The sequence below is a fragment of the Perognathus longimembris genome, chromosome 2, assembly GCF_023159225.1.
Source record: "Perognathus longimembris pacificus isolate PPM17 chromosome 2, ASM2315922v1, whole genome shotgun sequence".
Lineage (NCBI taxonomy): Eukaryota > Metazoa > Chordata > Mammalia > Rodentia > Heteromyidae > Perognathus > Perognathus longimembris.
This window is the reverse complement of record NC_063162.1, coordinates 142,535,665-142,560,422: the sequence shown is the minus strand read 5'-3', so window position 1 is coordinate 142,560,422 and position 24,758 is coordinate 142,535,665. Positions and strand designations below refer to the sequence as shown.

The following is a 24,758-nucleotide window of genomic DNA, read 5'->3' as shown; positions in this document are numbered from 1 at the left end:
CTCAGATCTCAGCCTCCTGAATAGCTAGGACTGCACATGTGAACCACCAGTGCCTGGCTCTAACACATTAGATCTTGGTCCCAAAGACTCTGCTTAGGATGCATGGCTGCTGTCTCCTGGTAGTTCATGACTGACAAGGGTCTAAACTTGATTGTTTTAGTAGTTGAACACAGGAGTATTTTAATCTAGTTTTACTTCTTTAATGAATAGTGAAAGTTGCTTTTTGAGAAGTGTACTGGAGTTGTAAGATTTCAATACATTATGTTGTAGATTGCACTGTAGAACGAGAGGAGTAAACACTTGAAATAAGTCAGCTCTTTATTTATAGGTGCTTTTCTTCCTGCTGCTAAATATTCGTTTCATCCCACTTTTTCCTTTTGTTACACTGTGGGGAGGCTCAGATTTACCTGGGAGAACTGAAGCATTTAATAACAGTCTATAGCAAATAGGATTTAGGGAGATTAACCCTCCCCAGGACATTTGAGTCACTGCCTGACTTTATTCCCAGCTCTCCTCCATTAGCGAGAAGGATTAAGTGGACTGTACTGAGATCATAAATGCCTTAAATGGTTAGAAATATTTTCAGATTAAATTCTACTTTTCTAAAATCTGTGTTGGATATTGATCTCAAATGTAATTTCTGTGGGATAAGCGGGTGAAGGTAGGCAGAAAGTACTTGTGTCTTGTTTAGTTAATGGAAGAGAGGCCAAGACAGTGAAGGGAGATAGGACCACCTCAGAATAACTTACAAGGCTGGGTTCAAGTTTAGAGTCCCAGGTTGGAGATGCAACTCAGTGGTAATATCATCCACAAGGTGCTCACTGAATTTAACCCCCAGCACCAAAAAACCCCCACAAAAACAAAAACAAAAAAGGCAAACAAACCAAAAAAACACCATACAAGCACATTCATCCATATACTTCTTCTGATAAGAAACCAAAGTTCCACACTGAGCTTCCACGTTCTTATGAATGGAGCTAAGCTTTTATTTATTTAGCAAACCAGGAAGTTAGAGCATATTTTACTTAACAGTTTGTTGGCTTGCTTTATAACTGTTACATACTTAAACATCTGGTCAGGGAACTTCTAATTTTACCCTTGCTCAGAGCCCTGAAGATAGGAAAGCAGATCTGCTAAAGAAAGAAAAGAAATGGCTGAGGGCAGGGCTCAGGTGGTAGATCACCTGCCTAGCAGGTGAGCCCCGAGGTCCAAAAAGCAAAGGAAAGAAATCTGTGCTTCCTTGGCATGTGGGCTATTTCAAGCCACTAGAACGTCTCAGAACCATTCAGGGCTACAGCACGACCCCCTGATGCCACAAGTGGGAAAGTTCACACCTCACCGCCAGTGTCTGCTCACAGTTAAATGCTAATTTCTCTTCACAATACCTGTGTACGGTATAATATACACACATACATAAGTACATAATATTTGCACATATTTGTGCAAATATTCCAAAATCTGAAAAACAACATTTAAAATATGTCTGATTCTAAGCATTTCAGACAGTAAATACTTAATTGGTGTTACACTTAAAACTTTGGTGTACAAACTGAATCATAACTATCTAGGGTTCTTGTGCTTTTTTTCTAAGCTGTTCTATAGCATGCTTTTTTTTTTTTTTTAAATTTTCAAGAGAGTATCTGTGCTGGGAAAGTTAGTAAGCTTAGTAATTTTGCCCAGTAATTACTGGGCAAAATTTGACAGGGTGTTTTTTTTCTCTCTCTTTTTTGCTCCCTCCCTCCCTCCCTCCCTCCCTCCCTCCCTCCCTCCCTCCCTCCCTCCCTCCCTCCCTCCCTCCCTTCCTTCCTTCCTTCCTTCCTTCCTTCCTTCCCTCCCTCCCTCCCCCTCTCCCCCCTCTTGGTTTGTTTCACTAATAGAGCTTGAGTCAGAGCCTGGGCATTATCTCTTAGGCTTGTTTTTGTTTTTTTCCTTGTCCTCAAAGCTGGCACTCTACCAAATGAGCCACAGCTCCATTTCCAGCTTTTTGGTGGTTAATTGGAGATAAGAGTCACAGATTTCTAACCCAGGCTGGCTTCAAATCAGAATCCTCAGATCTCAGCCTCTGGAGCAGCTGTGATTACAGTTGTAAGCCACCTGTTGCTTTTTGCCAGTCCTGAGGCTTGGACTCAGGGCCTGGGCACTGTCCCTGGCTTCTTTTTGCTCAAGGCTAGCGCTCTGCCAACTTGAGCCACAGCGCCACTTCTGGCTTTTTCTATATATGTGGTGCTGAGGAATTGAACCCAGGGCTTCATGCATACGAGGCGAGCACTTTTCCACTAGGCCATATTCCCAGCCCACTTTTTAGTGTTTTTTTTTGTTTGTTTGTTTTTGTGCGATAGTGTCTTATTTTGTAGCCCAGGCTAACCTTGAAATCAGTGATCTCCTGCTTCAGCTTCCCAATTGCTGGGATTACCACCATGTCTGGGTTATAGCTTACATTTAAGGAGAACTTTCATTTGATATAATAGGGTTGTTTTATTCTATTTTTTATTGTAAAGGTGATGTACAGAGCGGTTACAGTTACACCAGCCAGGTAATGAGTGCATTTCTTTTTGAACAGTATCACCCCTTCCCTTGTTTTCTCCCAGGTTCTCCCTTCCTTTTTTCTTCTCCCCAGGTTGTATAGTTCATTTCCAACTGAGTGTCCAGTGAGAATCACTGCTGAATTGTTTCACCCCTTGTCTTGCCATTTCTGTGCTTCCGGATTCCTTCCCCAAATCAGATAAACTTATATACAAGACAAAGGGTACAGAAATTTTAAAAAAAGTGATGAAAAGGAAAAGAACAGAAGAAAAAACTACAAAAAGTACAATTAAAAGCCTCTTGTTTCAGGCTGGGAGTGCTTGCCTTGTATACAGGAAGCCCTGGGTTCGATTCCTCAGCACCACATATATAGAAAAAAGCCAGAAGTGGCGCTGTGGCTCAAGAGGTAGAGTGCTAGCCTTGAGCAAAAAGAAGCCAGGGACAGTGCTCAGGCCCTGAGTCCAAGGCCCAGGACTGGCAACAAAAACAAAACAAAACAAAAACCTCTTGTTTCCATTTCTTGGAGTTCATTTCCATAAGCAGCATTTTATGTGATTCTATGCACAGAGCTCTTGAGCTCTTGTGATACTCCCCTAAGAATAGCCTCCTTCGCTCTCACTGTGGGAATGTTTGGAGTCCTGTTTAATTAATCATGGCCAGGTGTAAGGAGAACTCACTGCAATACTACTTAAGCCTTCAGTAATATAGACAGCGAAAGATCACTACCAAACTCATTCCATGAAGCCGGCATAACCCTCATCCCCAAACCAAGATAGGGACTCATCCAAGAAAGACAACCATAGAGCCATCTCTTTGATGAACACCAGTGCAAAACTTCTCAATAAAATTCTGGCCAACCGAATTCAACAACATTCTGATCAAATGGGATTCATTCCCGAGATGCAAAGCTGGTTCGATGTACGCGCGTCAGTTCATGTAATTCAACACATCAGTAGGAGCAAGAACCCCAAGGCTCTCTCTAGACTCCATACTGTTGTAACTCTAAGGCTGACTCTGGCCCTCTCTTCCTTTGCTTGCTGACAGCTGCAGTCCTTCACACTCCACGCCAATGCCACAGACGACATCGAGGGCGGCCACGACAGTCCGTCCGCTCAGAAGCCTGCAGCCCAGGATGAGCATGAGGAAGAGGTATGTGGGAGTCGAGCCCCCGAGGAAGACTGGCCTGCATTCTAGAAGCCAGCTCGAGTCTTCACAGTCACTGGTGGGTAGCCGCTGGTCTGCCTCGAGTGGATCAGGGAGAGTCTGGGGACCCACTGGCCTCTGCCCTGTAACTCTTAACTCTGACTGGGGGTTTGGGGGAGACCCCAGCGTATCAACCAATCCGGGAGCATTTTAATGTTTCAGCCATCCTCACAGAGCCGTGGCTGAGTACCCACTGCGGTCATGGTAACACAGAAGGTTCTGGAGTCCGCTGCATTGCTCCATCTCAGCAGTGCCCCTTGGTGGCAGCACAGCTCTTATCTGGCTGAAGTCTTGAAGTAAAATGGGTTGCCAGCCCTCTTCTCCACCGTGAGCACCCAGGGCTGCCCTGGCCTCCGTGTTCCTCCACCTTACCCCTGTTCTCCCCGGTCCAGACTTGGTTCTTGGCCTCCCACGTGACCCGGGACTAGCTCTGTTCTCTCACTCCTGCCCCACCCCTAGGAATGCCTGCAGCTGGCTCTCCAGCTAAAACAGCTGGCTGTGTTTTCACCACTGTCCTGACTTTGCCTAGAGCTCTGTTCTAATTTTAGATAGGAGACCTGGTTTTTCTGAGAGTCAGAGATGCTACAAAATGGCTCCATTTATGGGATTCATTACCAAGATTTTTTTTCCCGTTTAAAGTAGTGAATGATTAAATCTAATTAATCAAAAGTCTGGATCATAAGGAAATTGCCCCAAATTCCAGGCACAGAGAATAAAACCGCTATCCCTGCTGGTGGCTATGGATACTGCCAACTCTGCCACACATGCTGGGATTTTTTTTTATTTTTGTCTGTGATGGGGCTTGATCTCTGGGCTTTGGTGCTGTCCCTGAGCTCCTCAGCTCAAGGCTCGCTCTCTACCACTTGAGCCACAGCGCCACTTCTGGATTTTTCTGTGTATGTGGTACTGAGAAATCGAACCCAGGGCTTCATGCATGCTGGGCAAGCACTCTACTGCTAAGCCTCATTCCCAACCCTGAGTGGCTAATTTGACAAAAGAGTCACACAGATTTTTCTGCCCAGGCTGGCTTTTTTTTTTTTTTTTTTCAAATTTTTATTATCAAACTGATGTACAGAGAGGTTACAGTTTCATACATTAGGCATTGGATACATTTCTTGTACTGTTTGTAACCTTGTCCCTCATACCCCCCCTCCCCCCTCCCCCTTACCCTTTCCCCCCCTGAGGTGTTCAGTTCACTTACACCAAACAGTTTTGCAAGTATTGCTTTTGTAGTTCTTTGTCTTTTTTTTAACCCTGTGTCTCTCAATTTTGGTATTCCCTTTCAATTTCCTACTTCCAATACCAGTATACACGGTTTCCAATATACTCAGATAAGATTACAGAGATAGTGTAGGTACAACCACAAGAAGGTGCTACAACAACATCATCAAGGGCTGGGAATATGGCCTAATGGCAAGAGTGCCTGACTCGTATACATGAAGCCCTGGGTTCGATTCCCCAGCACCACATATATAGAAAATGGCCAGAAGTGGCGCTGTGGCTCAAGTGGCAGAGTGCTAGCCTTGAGCAAAAAGGAAGCCACGGACAGTGCTCAGGTCCTGAGTCCAAGGCCCAGGACTGGCCAAAAAAAAAAAAAAAAAGAACATCATCAATAATAGAAGCTACAGATACACATGGGACGTTGCAAGTAGGCCCAGGCTGGCTTTGAACTGCCATCCTCAGCTCAGCCTCCCTAGTAGCTAGGATTACAGGTGTGAGCCACCAGCTAATTATTTTTTTTTTATCTATCACTTGGAATACTTTTCTGGTAGAAGTGGGCATTGAGGAAGAATAGAACGGTCTCAAAGCAAAGAACTAGAATAAGTTCCAATGTTCTGCAGCCTGTGGTGGCTAGAGGTCACAGAAACTTATTCTGTATTTTATGAATATCTAGAAGACAGGAGATCAAAGGCTCTGAACACCATGTAATGATAAGGCGATAAAGATACTCATTATCCTGATTGGATCATTGTCCATTGTGTCTATATGTATAAAAGTATCATGCAGAGCCGGGTGCCGGTAGCTCACGCTTGTAATCGTTGCTACTCAGGAGGCTGAGATCTGAGGATCATGGTTCACAGCCAGCCCAGGCAGGAAAGTCCACGAGACTCTCATTTATAATTAACTACCAGAAAACCAGAAGTGGTGCTGTGGCTCCGAGTGGTAGAGTACTAACTAGCCTTGAGCTGAAGAGCTCAGGGACAGCATCCAGGCACAGAGTTCAAGCCCCACAACTACCACCACCACCACCAACACCACCACCAAAATACCATACTGTACCCCATGAGTGTGTACAATTGTTTCACGTTCTTGAAAAATGGAAACTAGATTTTACCCCATGGATATATATATATATATACATACATACATATATATTTATTCCATGTTCATAAGAAAATCACAATTTTTAAATGATCTCATGACAAAAAGGAAGTACTTAATGAAGTGAACTAGAACATTCTCTCTTTCAGTTCAACTTCGGGGACGTTTTTGTCCACCAGGCCATCCACACCATCGAGTACTGCCTGGGCTGCATTTCCAACACGGCCTCCTACCTGCGGCTCTGGGCCCTCAGCCTGGCTCATGCGCGTGAGTGAGCAGCCCGCCCAGTCATAGTCACCTTATCCCTGGTGGAGGGGGAGGGGGCTGGTTATTCAGCAGGTGCAGGGGGGTGTACTAGCAGCCAAAGTGCCTTTTCTGGGTCATTTGTAGCAGGTTTTCCAGCAGCAAGGTTGTTTCAATGACGTTTTACCATGCACATATGCGCCCTTCAGTGGTTTAGTGTAGTTTTACATGAGTTTTTGAATTTTTCTCTTATGTGTGTGTTAGGACTGGGGCTTGATCTCAGGACCTGAGTGCTATCCCTTAGCTTTATTATTATTGTTTTTGGGCTTAAGGCTGGTTAATTGAAGATCAGAGTCTCACAGACTTTCTTGTGGGGGCTAGCTTTGAACCACCATCGTCAGATCTCAGCTCCCTGAGTAGCTAGGATTACAGGCGTGAGCCACTCACTGGTGCCCAACTTACCCAGAGTTAAATTTGCATGCATAAAATCTTGTCTTAGTGAGTTTGTGCTGAAATGACAATCAACTGGACAGCTTAAACAAAGACATGCATGTCCTCACAGGTAACTCCATTTACCCCTGAAAGGCCCCATCATCAAATATCATCTTCTTGGGAGCTAGGGCTTCGATGTATGAATCTGGGAAGGGACACAAGTGTTCAGTCCATGACAAATCATGGGACATGAGTTCTTTTGTCTCCTGCCTCTTGGCAAGCCACGTGGATTGGTTTTATTGGCATCTGGTTGCCAATAGCTCCAGTTCGCTCACCTCCCTTGGCGAATGCCACCCGGTGTGGGTCTGTTTCCCTCTTCCTCAAACTGGGGAGCGCAGGTGCTGGAGCGGAGCTGCGCCTTGAAGCTGGCTAGGATGGCCGGAGTCCGGGCCCTGTGTGTGGCTGAGTGTCTGTCTCCCCTTTGCATCCTGCAGAACTGTCTGAAGTGCTCTGGACCATGGTGATGAACATTGGCCTGCGCGTGCGCGGCTGGGGAGGGATCATCGGCGTCTTCATCATTTTCGCCGTGTTTGCTGTTCTCACTGTGGCCATCCTGCTCGTCATGGAGGGCCTCTCCGCCTTCCTGCACGCCCTGCGTCTCCACTGGTAAGCCTGCCCCGGCCGCTGGAGGGCAGGGACAGGCTCTGGGGCCAGCGGGGGCCATAGGTCCTGTCATGGTGGGATGTCAGCGACTTAGGTTCCTTGTGAGAGTCGTAGTTTAGACATCTGTAGAACCTCGTGTACATATAGACATCCATGCGTACACATGCGCAATGCATATACTGGCTGCCCCATAATGAGTGCTAGCTAGTGTTTATTTACTCCTTCCTCCCTCCTCCTCCTCCTCCTCCTCCTCCTCCTCCTCCTCCTCCTCCTCCTCCTCCTCCTCTTTCTTCTTTCTGTGCCAGTTCTGGGGCTTGAAGTCAGGGCCTGGGCACTGTCTTTGAGCTTTATTGCTCAAGGATAACATAATATTCTACCACTTGAGCTGTAGCTCTATTTCCAGCTTTTCTTGTGGTTAATTGGAGATAAGAGTCTCATGGAACTTCCTGCCCTGGCTGGCTTTGAACTGTGATTCCTGGATCTCAGTCTTTTGAGTAGCTAAAGTTAGAGTCACAAGCCCCTGTTTCCAGCTTCCTTTTCTTTTTCTTTCTTTCTTTCTTTTTTTTTTTTGCTGGTCCTGAGCCTTGAATTCAGGGCACTGTCCCTGGGCTTCTTTTGCTCAGGACTAGTGCTCTACCACTTGGAACACAGCACCACTTCCAACTTTTATTGAGTAGTTTATTGGAGATAAGAGTCTCAGGGACTTTCCTGCCCGGGTTGGCTTCGAACCATAATCCTCAGATCTTAGCCTCCTGAGTAGCTAGGATTACAAGCATGAGCCACCAGCACCTGGCTTTACTTTTCTTTTAAATGTTGAATGTTTACTTGTTATAATTGAGTTCAAAACAAGTGACATGTTGGCTGTTGGTGGCTCATGTTTGTACTTCTATGTGCTCAAGAGGCTGAGATCTGAGGATCATACCTCAAATCCAGCCTGTGCAGGGGACTTTTATGAAACTCTCATCTCCAATCAGCCACTAAAAAACAACAACAAATGAGCCAGAAGTGGAGCTGTAGCTCAAGTGGTAGAGCACCAGCCTGGAGTGAAAACGCTGAGAGTGTGAGGGCCTGAGTTCAAGACCTAGTATTGGGATGACAAAATGAAATGAAATGTTCCACATGCAAGCTCAGGTAAGGCGTCCGATCGGAGACAGGTTTATAGAATCCAGGCTGAGTGTATCAGTGTATCTGGGGTGTTTGGCTCTAGCTGCTGAGGGCAATTTTACCAGCACAACAAGCTAGTCCATTCTAAAGAGGAACCAGAGGAGGGGAGGAGGAGTTCATGGATGCCTTTGACCTCCAGAGACTATTGGCCCTTGCTAGGCTGAGCATTCTGGGTGTGCCTTGCACCTCCACTAATGTCTTCTTGACACGATGGCTGCTGTTCCTAGGACAAGCAGTGACACTCTATCTAGGGGCAAGAATTGCAGTATTCCCTACTTCCTTGACAGCATCATTTCCCCAAGTCGTTAAAGGCATACACGTGTGCATTCTGCAACATCACGAAGCACAAGCCCTCCCAGGCGATCTTGCTTCTGACAGTTAGGTGACACCAGGGGACTAGGGTCTGTAGGGCAGACCTGGCAGTGTGAGTCAGGACGGTAACAGAAAACCATGTGCCGATCTGTCTCTCCGTATACTGCTGTCCCCTGATAACACGGACGACCTTGCTAGCGATGGAGGCCGAGGCGATGGGGGCCGAGGAAGGTCAGGGTAGGGGAGAGACGCTGTGCTGTGGTCCTGGGGCCTGGAGGGGGTCATGGGGAGTGGGGGGCGGGGAAGAGGGAGCCATCAGGATTCCTATGGTAGCCATCAGGCTAGGCCACCTCCCCTGGGAGGCCTTTGTGACTTGACCTTGATTTTACGAGCCTTCTCCTTCTTGCGCCTACCTTCTAGCCTCTAATTGATGTGTTTCACCATTCTCTCCCCGCCCCTTCCTCCCCGCTACAGGGTGGAGTTCCAGAACAAGTTCTATGCTGGGGCTGGGTACAAGTTTTCTCCCTTCTCCTTTAAGCATATTCTGGAAGAGACGTCCGAGGAGTAGGCTTGGCTTTGCATCTCTCCGTCTTGTTGTGCCAGCAAAAGAAGTTCAGTCTTGTCTCTGATGTCTGGCAATGCCATCCCGTGAAAGAATTATTCTTGGCTCCCCAGGGTGTGGAGCTGTGTATTTCTTGGTCCTGAGCCTCGGGATTTGATATGGCTTAACCATGCCACAGAGGAGCTGCTTTTGGCAAATCATTTTGGCTTCATGGGAAGGAGGGGAGGAGGCTTCGTTATCAAATAATAAAATGATTGAAAAAAATGAGCAGGCTGCTACGTGATCTCTTCTTGCACTATTTCCACTGGTCTCATCAAGCAAACAAACATTTAGGTCATTCCCTCTTCCTTGAAGATGTCTTTTATTCAAAATCATTCCATAGCATTTAATTCCGATGATTATCAGCCAGTGAGGAACAATGGCGTTATACAAACTAATCTGAAAGAAAGAAGGATCATGTTTATGTTCTCCCACCATCCACTCCCCTTTCCCTTGTGTGAGGCTTAGCACTAGGAACTTTCTCATGCATTTTCAATCCAGATGAGGAAGAGCGGGTAATGATCCTGGCTAGAGGCAGGGCGGCCCGGTGGGGCTCCCCGCGTTGCTAAATCCTGTGAGATGAGGAGTGACGTCACGCAGTCTCTTGCATTGTTCCCTATCAGTGCTCATGATGCAGGAGAAACTGCAGAAGGAGTGTGTGGGCTTGGGTAGTTTCTGGTAAACAGGGCAGCCGGAAGAGTCTACCTCCTAGTCCAGCCCATTACTTTCTGGGCTCATAGGTCCAGAAGTAATTTCTTTCTTTCTTTCTTTTTTTTTTTTCCAGTCCTGGGCTTGGACTCAGGGCCTGAGCACTGTCCCTGGCTTCTTTTTGCTCAAGGCTAGCACTCTGCCACTTGAGCCACAGCGCCACTTCTGGCCATTTTCTATATGTGTGGTGCTGAGGAATCGAACCTAGGGCTTCATGCATGCAAGGAGAGCACTCTACCACTAGGCCATATTCCCAGCCCCAGAAGTAATTTCTTAGGGCACCTGGACTGGCAAACTCCCAAGAGCCAGACTGCATTGTCCGAACGACCTTAACACATTCGAGCTACAAGATCTCCACCAACCACACTGCTAGCATGAAGCGTAAAGTTTGTTTTTTGTTGTAGTGCTCTATAGTTTACAAAATTCCTTTCACGCAATATCTCATTTAAAGTTTTCATCGTCAGTAAGTTATTAAAGTTCCCCAAAGACAAATCACATTCAAAACCATCTTTTGGATCTGGCTCTTAATTTTTAACCCCCTTTTACCTACTGTCCTATTTTTCTTTTCTTTCCTTCTTCCCTTCCTCCCTCCCTCTCTCTCTTCTTTCTTCTCTCTCTTTCTTCTTTCTGATGCTGAGGCTTAAACTCAGGGCCTAACACTCTTCCTTGGCTTTCATTTTGCTCAAGGCTAGTGCTCTAACACTTGAGCCACACCTCTACTTCCAGCTTTTTGCTGGTTAATTGGAGGTAAGAGTAAGGGTCTCATGGACATTTCTGCCCAAGTTGGCTTCAAGCATTGATCGTCAGATCTCAGCCTTCCTCAGTAGCTAAGATTACAGGCGTGAGCCACCAGTGCTAAAATTGATGCTCAATAAGGTAAAATGGTGATATGTAGACCTAAAAGTTTCCACAGCCCCGGATGCCGGTGCTGTGACTTGTCCCACGTAGTTTAAGGTATGACATTAAAGCATTTCCCTGGTGAAGTTGAGCAAAAGAATGAGAATTGGCATATGAAGACACACACACACACACATATGTGTGTGTATATATCTATATATACATATATAGATATAGATAGATAGATAGCCAGCAGCCATTGGCTCATGCCTGTAATACTAGCTAATCAGTAGGCTGAGCACTGAGGATTAAAGTTGGAAACCAGGCTGACAGGAAAGTCCAATTAAGTAGCAAAAGTGAGAAATGGTGCTGTGGCCCAAGTGGTAGAGCACCAGCCTTGAGTAAAAATGTCAAGCAAGGGCACAAGACCCCAAGTTAAAGTTCCAGTACTGGTGCACACGTGGGTATGCACACACACACACACACACACACACACACACACACACACATATGAGTTTCAACTCTGGTACTTTATTATGAGCACCACGGGGCAAGGAATGGAGTTGTTCCCCTTCCTGCCAAGTGGGGCAATCTCCCTGGGCCTAGTTCCCGCCTCTGAACTGTAGAAATCATGGTGATCCCTGGGCAAGGTGGCTGTGAGGAGTCCATGGTCGCCTTGCTGTGGACAGCTTCAAGGTTCTTAGCTTCCCACAGCCCTGCTCAACCACCATCCACAAAAGCCTCCATACTTAGCTGGCTTCCGAACCCTTGGAAGTTCAGCCACAGCCAGGACCCTTGCAAACAGTCTCCAGCCCCCCTGAGCACAACAGCTCAGTTCACTTCCTCCAGGGTCTGGGAGCTGGCTGGCAGGGAGAGATGTCATTTCCCCTTTAAAAGGTGTGGGGTGAGGGCTGAGAAGGGGCGGTCCGGTCACTCACCTGCCCAGATGCTAGGTGGTTTCTTAAAGAATGCAGTCCTCTGGGAAGAGCAAGGAAGGATACTTTGAAAAGTCATCGGTGCTCCAACATCTGCAAAAGCCAGCTGTGGAAAGTGGAAATTGGAAAAATAAAATTAAAAAAAAGAAGCTTTCGTAGGAGTACGGAGGTAAAGTTGCCTGCCTAGATCTGCATGCATTTTCCTGTGAGTGTGTGTGTGTGTGTGAGTGTGTGTGTGAGTGTGTGTGTGTGAGTGTGTGTGTGTGTGAGTGAGTGTGTGTGTGTGGACTATTAGTGTGTGGCTGGAGGCAGATGGAGTTGTGAAAATTTCATTCTTTAAAAAAAACTGATATTGTAAGACAAACGACATGGCATTCAACTCAGTTTCCAAAAAAAACAAGTCTATAGGGGCCCAATTACTTCTGAATGAAAAAAAAAAATTCAGTGCATCAAAATACAATCAAGGAAAAGGCCTACCAGTTTCATAGAATTTCTGCTCATGAAGCCTGAATTCTGTCTGAATCTTGGACTTTCAGAGTAAATCCCTAACCTATCCATTTTCTTTTCCAGGTTGTTTGGCAGTAGGTCATGCACTGTAGAATATTAGGAACTGTTGGTAAAGGGATGTGAAGCTTTTGTTTCCAGATTATTCCCTATCTTCCTAGGTTGGTCTTGTTGGACCTCCCTTCCTCCCTCCCTCCCTCCCTCCCTCCCTCCTCCCTCCCTCCCTCTTTCCTAAAACTCAACCTTTCCAGTGTTTCATTTCAAAGCTAAGATCACATGTTCCTTGTGTCCATATCCGAAATATTTTGGTTTCTTATTTTATTTATTTATTTTAAAAATTAATGAATTATTTTTTGTGCTGGTACTGGGGCTTGAACTCCGGCTTGGGTGCTGTCCATTAGCTTTTTTGCTCAAGGCTAACTAGTGCTCTACCACTTGAATCACAATTCTACTTCTGGCTTTTCTTTGTTTTTAATGGTTAATTGAGTGTCATGAACTTTCCTACGGGGGCTGGCTTCAAACCACAGTCCTCAGATGTCAGCCTCCTAAACAGCTAGGATCACAGGCACGAGGCCCCAGCCCCCAGCCCGGCCTTTTCTTTATGAAACGTTTGGCTCAAACTGGAGACGAAACTAAGAAAATGCTTCCTGCGATGCTCTGATTCATTTGGAACGGAAGCCCCTTTGCAATGTGCAGATTCAATTGCTACCATCTTGATAACCTATCGCCCTTGCCCTCCCAAATATGCCGGTGGAAGGACCTTGCTGGAAATGCCTAGGAAGCTAGCAGGCCAGGACTGAGAACTTCCTCCCCTGCAGGTAGACGTGGACATCTGCTATTCCCATCCCTTGGCATTGTCCTGGGCACTGGGTGCTCGCCCGGTCCGGATCACCCCAAGGTACATACAGACGGGAGCTGGCGCTTAGAATTGGCAGATGTTCAGCATGGCTTCTGGTGCCTGGGTACGGGGCTCGGCCGCTCCTTGCTCTCCGGAGTGAGCAGTGAGAGTCAACACCTCATCTAGTCACCGTGGGAGGGCGGGAAGAAGGGGTGGGGGCAGGAGGGTAGGGAAGGAGAGAGGCAAAGGGCCAGGCTGGTCCCCACCTCCGCTAGCAGCTAAGCTTTGGGGGAGTTGGGAAGTGTTTCTTCCTGTAACTCAAAAGAGTGTAAAGCAAGGGGACAGACAGGACCCTATTTTTAGTGACATTTCCATCCTAAGACCTTCGCATGAGAAGATGAAGGAACTGGTTGGGTGAAGGCTGGTGTTAAAGACACCTGGTTGGACAGGTTTTGAGCTTTCCGAATAGTAAACAGTGTAAGTAAGTTTCCCCAAGCCGCTTAAGTAGGTTGAGACAGAGCTGATGTCGTAGCAAAGAGGTTGCCTTCTTCTCTCTCCCATTGTTTTTCATATGTGTGTCAGTCCTGAGGCTTGAACTGAAGCCTCTCACTCCTGCTTGAGTTTTTGCACTCAAGGCTGGCGCTCTTCCACTTGAGCCACAGCTCCAAGTCAGGATTTGTTTTGTTGGTCATGGGGTTTGAACTCAGGGCTTAGGTGCTATCCCTGACTGAGCCTTTTTTTTGCACAAGGCTGGTGTTCTACCACTTGAGCCACAGCTCTACTTCCTGCTTCTGGTGGTTCATTGGAGCTCAGAGTCTCACAGACTTTCCTGCCTGGGCTGGCTTTGAACTGTGATCCTTAGATCTCAGCCTCCTGATAGCTAGGATTCCAGGCGTGAGCCACCAGCACCGGGCCATTGTACACATTTAGAGTACAACTCAGTGGCAAAACAAAGAGTCTTTACTTTTTGGTGGTAGTGGGGCTTGAACTTAGGGCCTTGCGCCTGCCAGCCAGGTGCTCAAACGCTAGAACCATGCCTCCAGCCCTTTTTACTTCCTTCCTTTTTGAATACACTCATCTTTATGCCGACACTCGTCTGTCTTCCCTGTAGTCTTACAGCTCACACTCCTCATAAGGCAGGGTGACAGGTGCGTCCCACCAAATCCAGCTGTACTGGTTGAGATGGGGGTGTGGGGTGCTGCCCTCTCCTGGCGTCCTCTGGCATAGTCAGCGAAACAGGCTGTGTGAACGTGCACAGCACGGGAGAAAGCGAGAGCCTTAAGTCATAGCCTTCCATAGGCCATCCTTGCCGCTCCCCCTCTCCTGGCCGGACCCCACTTTCCAGTGTATTTCCCGAAAGCCTCCGGGCTCTCAGCCCCGCGGGGCTGTGTGTGGCCTATGGAGGAGGAGGCATGAAGCCACAGGACATTTCCTACTCGGTCTTGTTGGTCAGTAGGCCACAAAGGCTTCTGACAGGAACTCGTTTATTGTGTGGTATTGCTTTTTTTCTTAAATTTTCTTGTTTGGCTTTCTTAAGCACAGCTCTACCACTTTGTGGGAACAAAGTATTCATTAGGAATCTTCTCTTTGGTCAAGAGAGGCGTGACTTCGTGGAAGAGTGCCCGGCTGTACAGAATCAGCGGATGTGCAGGGTGGTGGCACCCCCATTCTTCAGGTGCATCCGTGTCTGCTTGCTCTTGCTGAGCCCACTCATGAACACGACCCTCAAGCAGGAGCTACAGGTCGCACTACCCATCTATGATAAGGGGATTCAGTGCCCTGGACAATGAACAGCAGCTGCTTTTTTTTTTTTTTTTTTTATTGGCCTGGTTGGTTGTGGGGCTTGAACTCACAGCTGGGGCCCAGTCTCTGAGCGCTTTGTGCTCAAGGCTACTGCTCTACCACTTTGAGCCACCGTGCCACTTCTGGTTTTTGAGTAGTTAATTGGAGATAAGAGTCTCACAGGGCCTTATCTGCTTGGGCTGGCTTTGAACTGCCATCCTCAGATCTCAGCCTTCTGAGTAACTAGGGTTACAGGTGTGAGCCACTAGCACCAGGGTAATTAATGTGCTTATTAGCATTATCCAAGGGAACCTATGAGGTTTCATTTTAGCATTGCTAGGAGCATTGTCATATCTTCAAGGGCTTTCCATTCTTTAATTTCCTTCTTCTTTTCCATGGCACCAAATATATCCCTATTTATCAGTAAGAGTGGCAGTAACAATGGAGATTTCTCTTCCAGTCTGCAAGTACTCCAACCCATGACTCCTTTAATTCTCACCACAATTTGTCAATTAGATACAAGGATTACAGCAGCCCCAATTTAGAGATGGGGGGATTGTAAGTGTACAAAGGACAGATTCTGCAAAGCCACAGGTCTAGTAAACAGTAGGGAAAGGATTTAAACATGGAGCTGTCCGGTTCCGGAGGAACTGTATACAGGAGAGTGGAAATACTTCCCTCCTGAGAGGTGGGGGAGGGCTCAGGGAAATTGCACGTGCCCTGTGGGTGATGGGTAATAGACACTCAAGCACCACTAGATATAGATACTCAAAAATCACTAGATTTCTTTTCTTCTCTCCCTCCTGTCCCCCAGTGAGGCTGGGCGGAGCCAGTCAGATGGCAGCCAAGCAGACGGAGCCCGTCACCGTCATCAGCCTCCGCAAGTTGAGCCAGGGCGTCTCTGAGCCCCAACAGAAAGGTGAGGCTGCCGTGGAAAAGACGCTAGCTCTCAAGCTTGGGTTCCTTGACCCCTAGCTGTCACGGGAACATCGTCCAAAGAACAACAGAAGCTCCAGGGCTCCCTTCCCCCCCCCCCCCCCCGGGGTCTCCCTCCCTCAGACTTCACCTTCCTCCTTAGAGACAAAGACGTTCACTGTGGAAGATGCGGTGGAGACCATCGGGTTTGGTCGCTTCCACATCGCCCTGTTTCTGATCATGGGCAGCACCGGGGTGAGTGAGCTTTGGGGAGACGTTGAGTCTCCAGAGCGCATGTTTCCTGCGGGTCTCCGGCCCGGAGCTGCTCATCCCGGGGGGTGGGGTGTGTGTAGCAGGGTGCTGGCCCCCTAGGGATGGCTAATCTGGACATCACCTGCCTGCTGTCTGTCTACTGAGGAGCCAATGAAGGCCTGGGCCTCTGCATTCTGGAAATTCAAAACTCATTTTAAAATGGTTGTCATGGAGGTGTTAAGGAGCCTGTGGTGTTACAGGGATAGGGTTAGACTCCCAGACACGCCTGCAGGGGAGTCACCCGATCCCCTCCAAACCCCAGGCTCAGAATCCTAGCTACTCAAGAGGCTGAGCTCTGAAGTCTGCTATTTGAACCCAGCAGGGACAGAAAAGATTATGAGCCTCATCTCCAAGTAATCATCAATTAGTTGTGCAAAGGCGTTTCCTTTAGGCACGTCTATGCCCCAATCAGACTCACCCCCTCCACCGCTCTCCCTCCTCCCCTCCTCCCTCCCAAGCCAACCTCAATATGGCTCAGGGTTGTTTTCCCACGCGGATAGAAAGTATCTAGGGTCTCGCTGTGTCAGCCAGACCCTCTTTCCACTTTTGATTCCCCTGCCTCAGCCTCCCAAATGCTGGGAATACAGGCATGTACCAACACGCCCTGCTCTGCTGAGGTTCTTTATCCAACTAGCAGGGCAATGGCGCGCCACGTTATCATCCAAGTCAGTGGGTGACTGGGGGAGGGGAGGGGGATCAGGCCGAGGGGGGGGAGGGGGGGCGTCCAGCCAGCACCCAGCGCTGGCACGGCTTCTCACTTCTCCCGAAGGTCGTGGAGGCCATGGAGATCATGCTCATCGCCGTGGTGTCGCCCATCATCCGCTGTGAATGGCAGCTGGAGAACTGGCAGGTGGCGTTGGTCACCACGGTGAGTCCCGGCTTTCTGCGCAATGAGGAGGAGGAACCCCAAGACGCATCACCATGAGGGGTGCCCACCCATGCTCATGGGCCTGGGGGGAGAGTAACTTTCAATGCTTTCCCCTTCCTCCTCCCCCCCCCCCCCCCGCATGCATCACCTGGGCCAGCAAAGCCACCATGTCTCATGTTAAGTCTTAGCCCCCACCACGCTGTGCTGCCTGGAAATTCTTAGCACTGAGCCCCAACAGGGAGCAACAAGCCGGCCCCAGGAAAGACCCCGTGACACCAACACGTGTCATCGCTTTCCCAGGACCACTCTGTGTGCAAGCAATCACTGCTAAGGAAGCGCCTTGCCGACTTCATGGTCGGCGTGGTCCTTCACATGGGCGCTGGAGAACGCTGCCAAATGGAAGTTTCCAGCCCAGCTAGAGCAAGAGCCCAGAAGAGACGCACAGACCAGACAGTGACCCCAGCCACACATTTAGTCAGTGCTTAGTCACATGGCCAACAAGTATGGTTGAACCCGAGTGGATTGCCCAGACACCCCCGAACCCTCTCAGAGACGAAGTGAATTCTCTTGGATCACACCGCAGCCTTGCTCCAAAGGGAAATTAAGGATATGATGCCTCACTCTTTCTAAAAGCGTTTATTAACCTCTGGCCCACAGAGGTGTGATGGCAAAGCTGCATGATGTCCCTTAGCGAAGGTGTGAGGACGGACAGGTGGCAGGTGAGCTCTCCCTAGTGGAAGGTGCCAGAAGGACTTTGAGGCTGTGCAAAGACTCCCTGTGTCCCAACATTGGGCTAAAAGGCATCCTTATTCCAGGCAAAAGAGATTGGACACAAATGCACATCGTGCCTTTCCAACTGCCATTTTGTGCAACCAAAGCAATTTTATGTAAATGTATTGTTGACTTCATAATTGTTATGTATGTCATTAAATCCAGAAACTACTACACATTCAGAACACTCTGCTAAAGCATTCTGTTACTCTTAGAAAGAGGCTTTGGCCTAGCGCTGGTGGCTCACGCCTGTAATCCCGCTACTCAGGAGACTGAGACCTGTTTGAGATTTGCTGTTTGAAGCCAGCCCAGGCAGGAAAGTCTGTGAGACGCTTCTCTCCAATTAACCACCTACAAACTGAAGTGCAGCTGTGGTTTAAAGTGGTAGAACACTAGCCGCCGCCTCCTCCTCCTCTTCCTCCTCCTCCTCCTCATCCTCCTTGTCCTCCTCGTCCTCCTCGTCCTCCTCCTCGTCCTCCTCCTCATCCTCCTCCCTCCCTCCCTCCCTCCCTTCCTTCTTTTTTTGTTTTGTTTTTGCTGGTTGTGGGGTTGAACTCAGGGCCTGGACACTGTCCCTGAGCCTGTGCTCAAGGCTAGTGCTCTATCACTTGAGCCACAGTGCCACTTCTGGTTCTTGAGAGGTTAATTGGAATTAGAAATAAGAGTCTTATGGGGACTTTTCTTTTGCCTAGGCTGGCTTTGAACCGTGCTCCTCAGATCTCAGTTTCCCAAGTAGCTAGGATTCCAGGTGTGAGCCACTGGCTCCCAGCTACTTCTTCTTCTTAATTTTTTTGACAGTCCTGGGACTTGAACTCAGGGCCTGAGCACTGTCCCTGAGCTTCTTTTTGCTCAAGGCTAGTGCTCTACCACTTGAGCCACAGCGCCACTTCCAACTTTTGCTGTTTATGTGTTACATAGAGGAATTGAATCCAGGCCTTCATGCATGCGAGGCAAGTACTCTACTACTAAGCCACATGCCAGTCCTAATTTTTTTTTTTTAGAAATTGTTATTATAAAGATGATATACAGAGGGGTTATAGTTACATAAGTTAGTGAATATATTTCTTTTGGGACAAAATTGCTCCTTCCCTTGCTCTCCCCCAGTTTTTCTCCTCTTGTCCTCACCTACAAGTTGTACAGTTCATTTTCAACATACTATTCAGTGAGTACCACTGCTGCATTTGTTCATCATTTGTCCCTCCATTTCTGTACCCCTGTTACCCTCCCAAAGATAAACAAACAAACAAGACCAAAAAAAAAAAAAGAAAGTGAAAACCAGCAATGAAGAAAAAAAACCGTCATGTTTTCATTTTCTTGAGTTCATTTCAATTATTATTATTATTGTTTTTATTAACTTAATTTTGTCGGTGATAGGGCTTGAACTCAGGATCTGGGCACTGTCCCTGAGCTGTTTTGCTCAAGGCTAGTGCTCTACCACTTTGAGCTACAGCTCCATTTCCTGCCTTCTGGAGGCTAATCAGAGCTAAGAATCGCACAGATTCTTATCTGGGCGGTCTTTGAACTGCAATCCTCAGATTTCAGGCTCCTGAGTAGCTAGGATTACAGGCATGAGCCGCCAGTGCCTAGGGATAAATATATGATCAGAGGCTCATAGGCATTGTGCCTTTGTGTTCCTCTCCTAAGAATTTCTTCCTTTGCTCTCGCTGTGTGTGCATGCCTAGAGTCCTGGATAAACGGATCATGTTCCAGTGTGTTTTATATCAAGCATCTGCATAAAAGAGAACACATGTGCCCCTTGTCTCTCTGAGCGTGTTCCTCTGTCTCCCAGGCTGGCTTCCAACTCTTGTCCCTCTCCCTCCCCTGCCTCCTCCCAAGTGAGGGGACCCACGGGCACGTGCAAGACTTCTTTTTAGTTACAGTGGCAGAGGGTGGTTCTGTGTGTGAGAACTGGAGTCACTATCTGGGATCTGGGGTTGGGGGAGAAGCCACTCCCTGTAGACCCGGTCCCCCCTGGAGCAGGGTCCCTGAGGTATGAGGTCCCCAGAAAGCCCCAGCCTCCCCTGACCCAAGAAGTGGAGGCAGAGGAGAGGGCTCTGGGAAACTTCCACTGCTCGTTGACTTTCTGTCTGGTCAAGACGGCTGGATACTAGCTGCAGGGATGGATACACGGCAAGCGCTGTCCTCACAACCCTGTTTCATTCCCCTGCATCTAGATGGTGTTTTTTGGCTACATGGTCTCCAGCATCCTCTTTGGCCTCCTGGCTGACAGATATGGGCGCTGGAAGGTAGGTGGGTGCTCCTGGGGGAGCTTCCTCTGAGGCAACCCCACCGTGGTTTCTCTTCAGCAGAAAGTTCTAGTGAGCTCATGACAGACACTGCAGGAGCTCCTCGAATGCTGTGAATCTTGAACTGCAGGCTTGGCTTCTTGATTTCTCATCTCTTCCCAAGACTTGGTCTCAACACGTGGCCTGATGAAGTTGGAGATGGCACACTGACTCAGAGCAAGTGTTCGGACACAAATGACACATTCTGATGACAAACTATGGTCTCTCTCTTTCTCTCTGTTTTTTTTTTTTATCTTATTTTTTATTTTTTGCCAGTCCTGGGGCTTGGACTCAGGGCCTGAGCACTGTCCCTGGCTTCTTTTTGCTCAAGGCTAGCACTCTACCTTTTGAGCCACAGTGCCACTTTTGGCCTTTTCTGTTTATGTGGTATGAGGAATCAAACCTAGGGCTTCATGCATGCTAGGCAAGCACTCTACCGCTAAGCCACATTCTCAGCCCATTTACTTTATTTATTTATTTTGCCAGTTCTGGGGCTTGAACTCAGGGAATGAGCACTGTCCCTGGCTTCTTTTTGCTCAAGGCTAGCACTCTGCCACTTGAGCCACAGGGCAACTTCTGGCCTTTTCTATATATGTGGTGCTGAGGAATCGAACCCAGGGCTTCATGTATATGAGGCGAGCACTCTTGCCACTAGGCCATATTCCAGCCCCCTATGTAGTCCAGTCTGACCTGGGTTGTGACTGACCTGGAACTCATAATCTTCCTTATCCCTGCCTCCAAAGTGAGGGGATTATAGGTGTGCACCAGCACCCAGACAATAGACAGACAATATTGTTTGTTTGTTTACTTGTTTAATGACAAAACTGGGGCTTGAACTCAGGGCTAGGGCATTCTACCTTAGGATTTTGTTTTGTTTTGTTTTGGTGCCAGTCTTGGGGTTTGAACTCAGAGCCTGAGCACTGTCCTTGGCTTCCTTTTGCTCAAGGCTAGCACTCTACCACTTGAGCCGCAGCGCCACTTCTGACTTTTTCTGTTTATGTGGTGCAGAGGAATCGAACCCAGAGCTTCATGCATGCTAGGTAAGCACTTTCCTGCTAAGCCACATTCCCAGCCCTATTTTAGTTTCTTTTCACTCAGGACTGGTGCTCTAGGCTGGTGCTTTACCTCTTGGGTCATAGCTCCTATCTAGCCTTTTGATGGTTAACTGAAAATAAGAGTCTCAGGGACTTTTCTGCTTTGATTGCCCTTGAACCATGAACCTCAGCTCTCAGCCTTTTGAGTAACTAGAATTACAGGCATGAACCACCAGTACCTGGTTATAATTATTTTCTTACATACATAATTTCTTACATTAATTTATTTAAAAAGTGCAGGCAGGCATTTATCAATCCATTCATCCATCCATCTATTTTTTTCTGGGATTGAGTACAGGATTTTGCACATGTTCTGCCACGAAGCTACATCCTCTCAATTTTAAAATTCAGTTTCTTCTTTATTTTCTATTTTGAATTTGTATCATTCTGATAATCAGCAAAAAAAGCAAACATTTTACATTTTTCCTATGCTCTTCCTGCATAGTGTTTCATTGGGCTTCTAACTACCCTAGGAGGTAGGCTCTGTGTGTGTGTGTGTGTGTGTGTGTGTGCGCGCGCACGTACGCGTGCATGTGTGTGTTATTGGAGATTGAACTCGGGGCCTGACTCTTGCCAAACAGGCATTCTACCATTTGAGATGCTTGTGGTTTCTGAAATGCCAGTTCAAGACCTTGTCACCTGTGAGGGAGAGCCCCACTAGGCCACTTTTGAGAAATTATCTGAACTTGGAAGGCCGGGCCCTGTGATGAGAGCATAATGAGGGCCGCCCCACTGTCTGTGTGCGGCTTGGCTGAGCAGTGGTGGTCAGCCACAGGTCTGCGACTCATAGCAGCAGACTTCGGGGGTGGGAAGCAAACTTTCTCCTCCGAGGTGAGCTCTGCCCTCTCCCCGCATGTTAACCCGTTCTCTTTTGTCGCTTCAGATTTTGCTCATCTCGTTCCTGTGGGGAGCCTATTTCTCCTTGCTGACCTCTTTCTCTCCCTCGTACATCTGGTTTGTCTTTCTGCGGACCATGGTGGGCTGTGGCGTGTCTGGCCACTCACAAGGGTAAAGACTTCCCCCAGAGGCTCCCTGGGAGAGAAACGTGTGCCCACGCACACCTGTGCATGCACACCACTGCATCTAGCTGGCATGCTTCCATTGTACCAGCAAGCCTAGCTTTGCATTGGTTGAGATGAAGGGCTCTTGAAAACTTAGCTGTGCGTGCCTGGAACCATGATCCACCCAGTGTCTACCTTGTCCCTCAGTGGCTAGGATTAGAGGTGTGAGCCACCATGCCTGGCTCAGTATTAGCTTTTTGTTGTTGTTGTTGTTCCAAAGGCCAATTATTATTATTATTATTATTATTATTATTATTATTATCATTATTTTATTATTATGTTATTTTGCCAGTCCTGGGGCTTGAACTCAGGGCCTGAGCACTGTCCCTGGCTTCTTTTTGCTCAAGGCTAGCACTCTGCCACTTGAGCCACAGCGCCACTTCTGGCCATTTTTTGTATATGTGGTGCTGGGGAATTGAACCCAGGGCCTCATGTATACTCTTGCCACTAGGCCATATCCCCAGCCCCAAAGGCCAATTATTTTAAATTAGGAAATTTCTGCTAGAGTAAATAGTCCTAAAATATTCTGTTTCAGGTAAGAGTCAATCCCGGGCTGCACATGTAGCTGAGATGTAGAATGCCTATCAGGGATGTATGAGGGTTCGGAGTTGGTCCTTAGCACCAAGCCAGAAGAAAGAAAAAGAAAGGAAAGAAGAAAGGAAGAAAGAAAAAAAGAAGAAAGAATAGAAGAAAAGAAAGGAAAAGAAAAGGGTCAATCTAAGCAGGATGTAGTCATTTTCCTCCCCATGCCAGTACTGGGGCTTGAACTTAAGCTTCAGCTCTACTTCCAGCTTTTTGCTGATTAATTGCAAATACGAATCTCACAGACTTTTCTGCCTCAGCTGGCTTTGAACCTTGATCCTCAGATCTCAGTCTCCTGAGTAGCTAGGATTCCAGGAATGAGCCATTGGTATCTGGCTGTCACTGATTTATTTCTTACAAGAGTTTCGTTTGGCCATGAGCACGAGAAACATTAGGAATGGCCATGGTAAAATGCCAGCGCCCTGCAAAACTGGGCGAGTTGTATTAAAGTGGGCACAAGGCCTCTCATCTGTTTCCAGTGCAGGGGTGTGAAAGCTATTATGCCAACTGTCCTGGTTTATGGGACCCTCCTTGAAATCTATAGGGTCCCCCAGGCTACCCTTTCCTGGGTTCCTTGGAACAAGTTATCATTAAAATGAAGTGGGGGGGCTGGGGATATGGCCTAGTGGCAAGAGCGCTTGCCTCATATACTTGAAGCCCTGGGTTTGATTCCCCAGCACCACATATACAGAAAATGGCCAGAAGTGGCGCTGTGACTCAAGTGGCAGAGTGCTAGCCTTGAGCAAAAAGGAGCCAGGGACAGTGCTCAGGCCCTGAGTTCAAGGCCCAGGACTGGCAAAAAAAAAAAAATGAAGTGGGAGATGTGAAAGTATCTAATTATTGCCTTAATGTGTTGGGGAAATAATTATTTCTCCTTGGAGCTCAAGCTAAGCACTTTGAGCCGTGATGGAGAGGAAGCTAAGTAACATTTTAAAACTTTCCTTAGAAAACAGTTAAATAAAGTTGTGACAAATCTCACCCCTGACTGATAATAGCATCAGAGAGAAACAATTAGAAAATGGATGAGATGTCATTCCATTTATTTTTCTAGTCACAAAATCAATATGTACTTAATGACCAACATGTGCTTTGACTCATTTGTTGTGAAAATTATTTACCTTTTCCTGGGTGTATTTTAATTCCCCAGGTATATTTTAGAAAATGGGAAATCAGGCTTGGGAAAACAGTTTATCTATTTTTTTTTTTTAGGCCGAAGAGATAAGGTGATTATTTCCTAAGTGATAAAAACCTTTATAACTTTCCAAAATAAGATGGCAACAGAAAAAGTTATTCCTCTTATGTTGACATTAGCTATAATAATTATATTTTAATGTACAACAGTTTTTATGTATTTTGAATTCTTTTTGCCAGTCCAGGGGCTTGAACTTGGGGCCTGTCCCTGAGCTTTGGTGCTCAGGCTAGCACTCTACCACTTGAGCCACGGCACCACTTCCGACTTCTTCTGAGTACTTTATTGGAGATGAGAGTCTCACAGACTTTCCTGCCCTGGCTGGCTGCAAACTTCAGTCCTCAGATGGCATCCTCTTGAGTAGCTAGGATTACAGTTGTGAGCCGCTAGCATCTGGCTGTCTTTTGAATTCTTTATCCCAGTGACCAGAACAAGTATGATTGTTCAAAGAAAAATCATTTGTTTTTACAAAAGCAAAATGACCATATTTTCCCCTTTCCTCTCCAGGTTAATCATAAAGACTGAATTTTTACCCACCAAATATAGAGGCTACATGCTCCCCTTGTCTCAGGTAAGAAAAAGTGGGGAGTCCACCCCGATTCCCACCTGCAGAG

General features: G+C 47.4%; 2 protein-coding genes across 3 annotated transcripts in view; both read left to right on the top strand.

The window, feature by feature from the left end:
• Atp6v0a4 (ATPase H+ transporting V0 subunit a4) overlaps positions 1-9,682 on the top strand; it is a 63,606-nt gene extending 53,924 nt beyond the window's left edge. For both annotated transcript variants that reach the window (XM_048340293.1, XM_048340294.1), the window contains 4 exons: positions 3,568-3,672; positions 6,198-6,315; positions 7,218-7,389; positions 9,337-9,682. In XM_048340293.1, coding sequence (XP_048196250.1) covers positions 3,568-3,672; positions 6,198-6,315; positions 7,218-7,389; positions 9,337-9,430 — 489 coding nt within the window. In that variant the 3' untranslated portion in view covers positions 9,431-9,682. The remainder of the gene's footprint in view (positions 1-3,567; positions 3,673-6,197; positions 6,316-7,217; positions 7,390-9,336) is intronic.
• Positions 7,276-24,758, top strand: part of Svopl (SVOP like) — a 34,324-nt gene continuing 16,841 nt past the window's right edge. Inside the window, exons 1-7 of the mRNA XM_048340295.1 lie at positions 7,276-7,389; positions 15,882-15,986; positions 16,146-16,237; positions 17,064-17,162; positions 20,108-20,179; positions 22,196-22,320; positions 24,652-24,715. Of these exons, the coding sequence (XP_048196252.1) occupies positions 15,905-15,986; positions 16,146-16,237; positions 17,064-17,162; positions 20,108-20,179; positions 22,196-22,320; positions 24,652-24,715 (534 nt within the window). The 5' untranslated portion in view covers positions 7,276-7,389; positions 15,882-15,904. The remainder of the gene's footprint in view (positions 7,390-15,881; positions 15,987-16,145; positions 16,238-17,063; positions 17,163-20,107; positions 20,180-22,195; positions 22,321-24,651; positions 24,716-24,758) is intronic.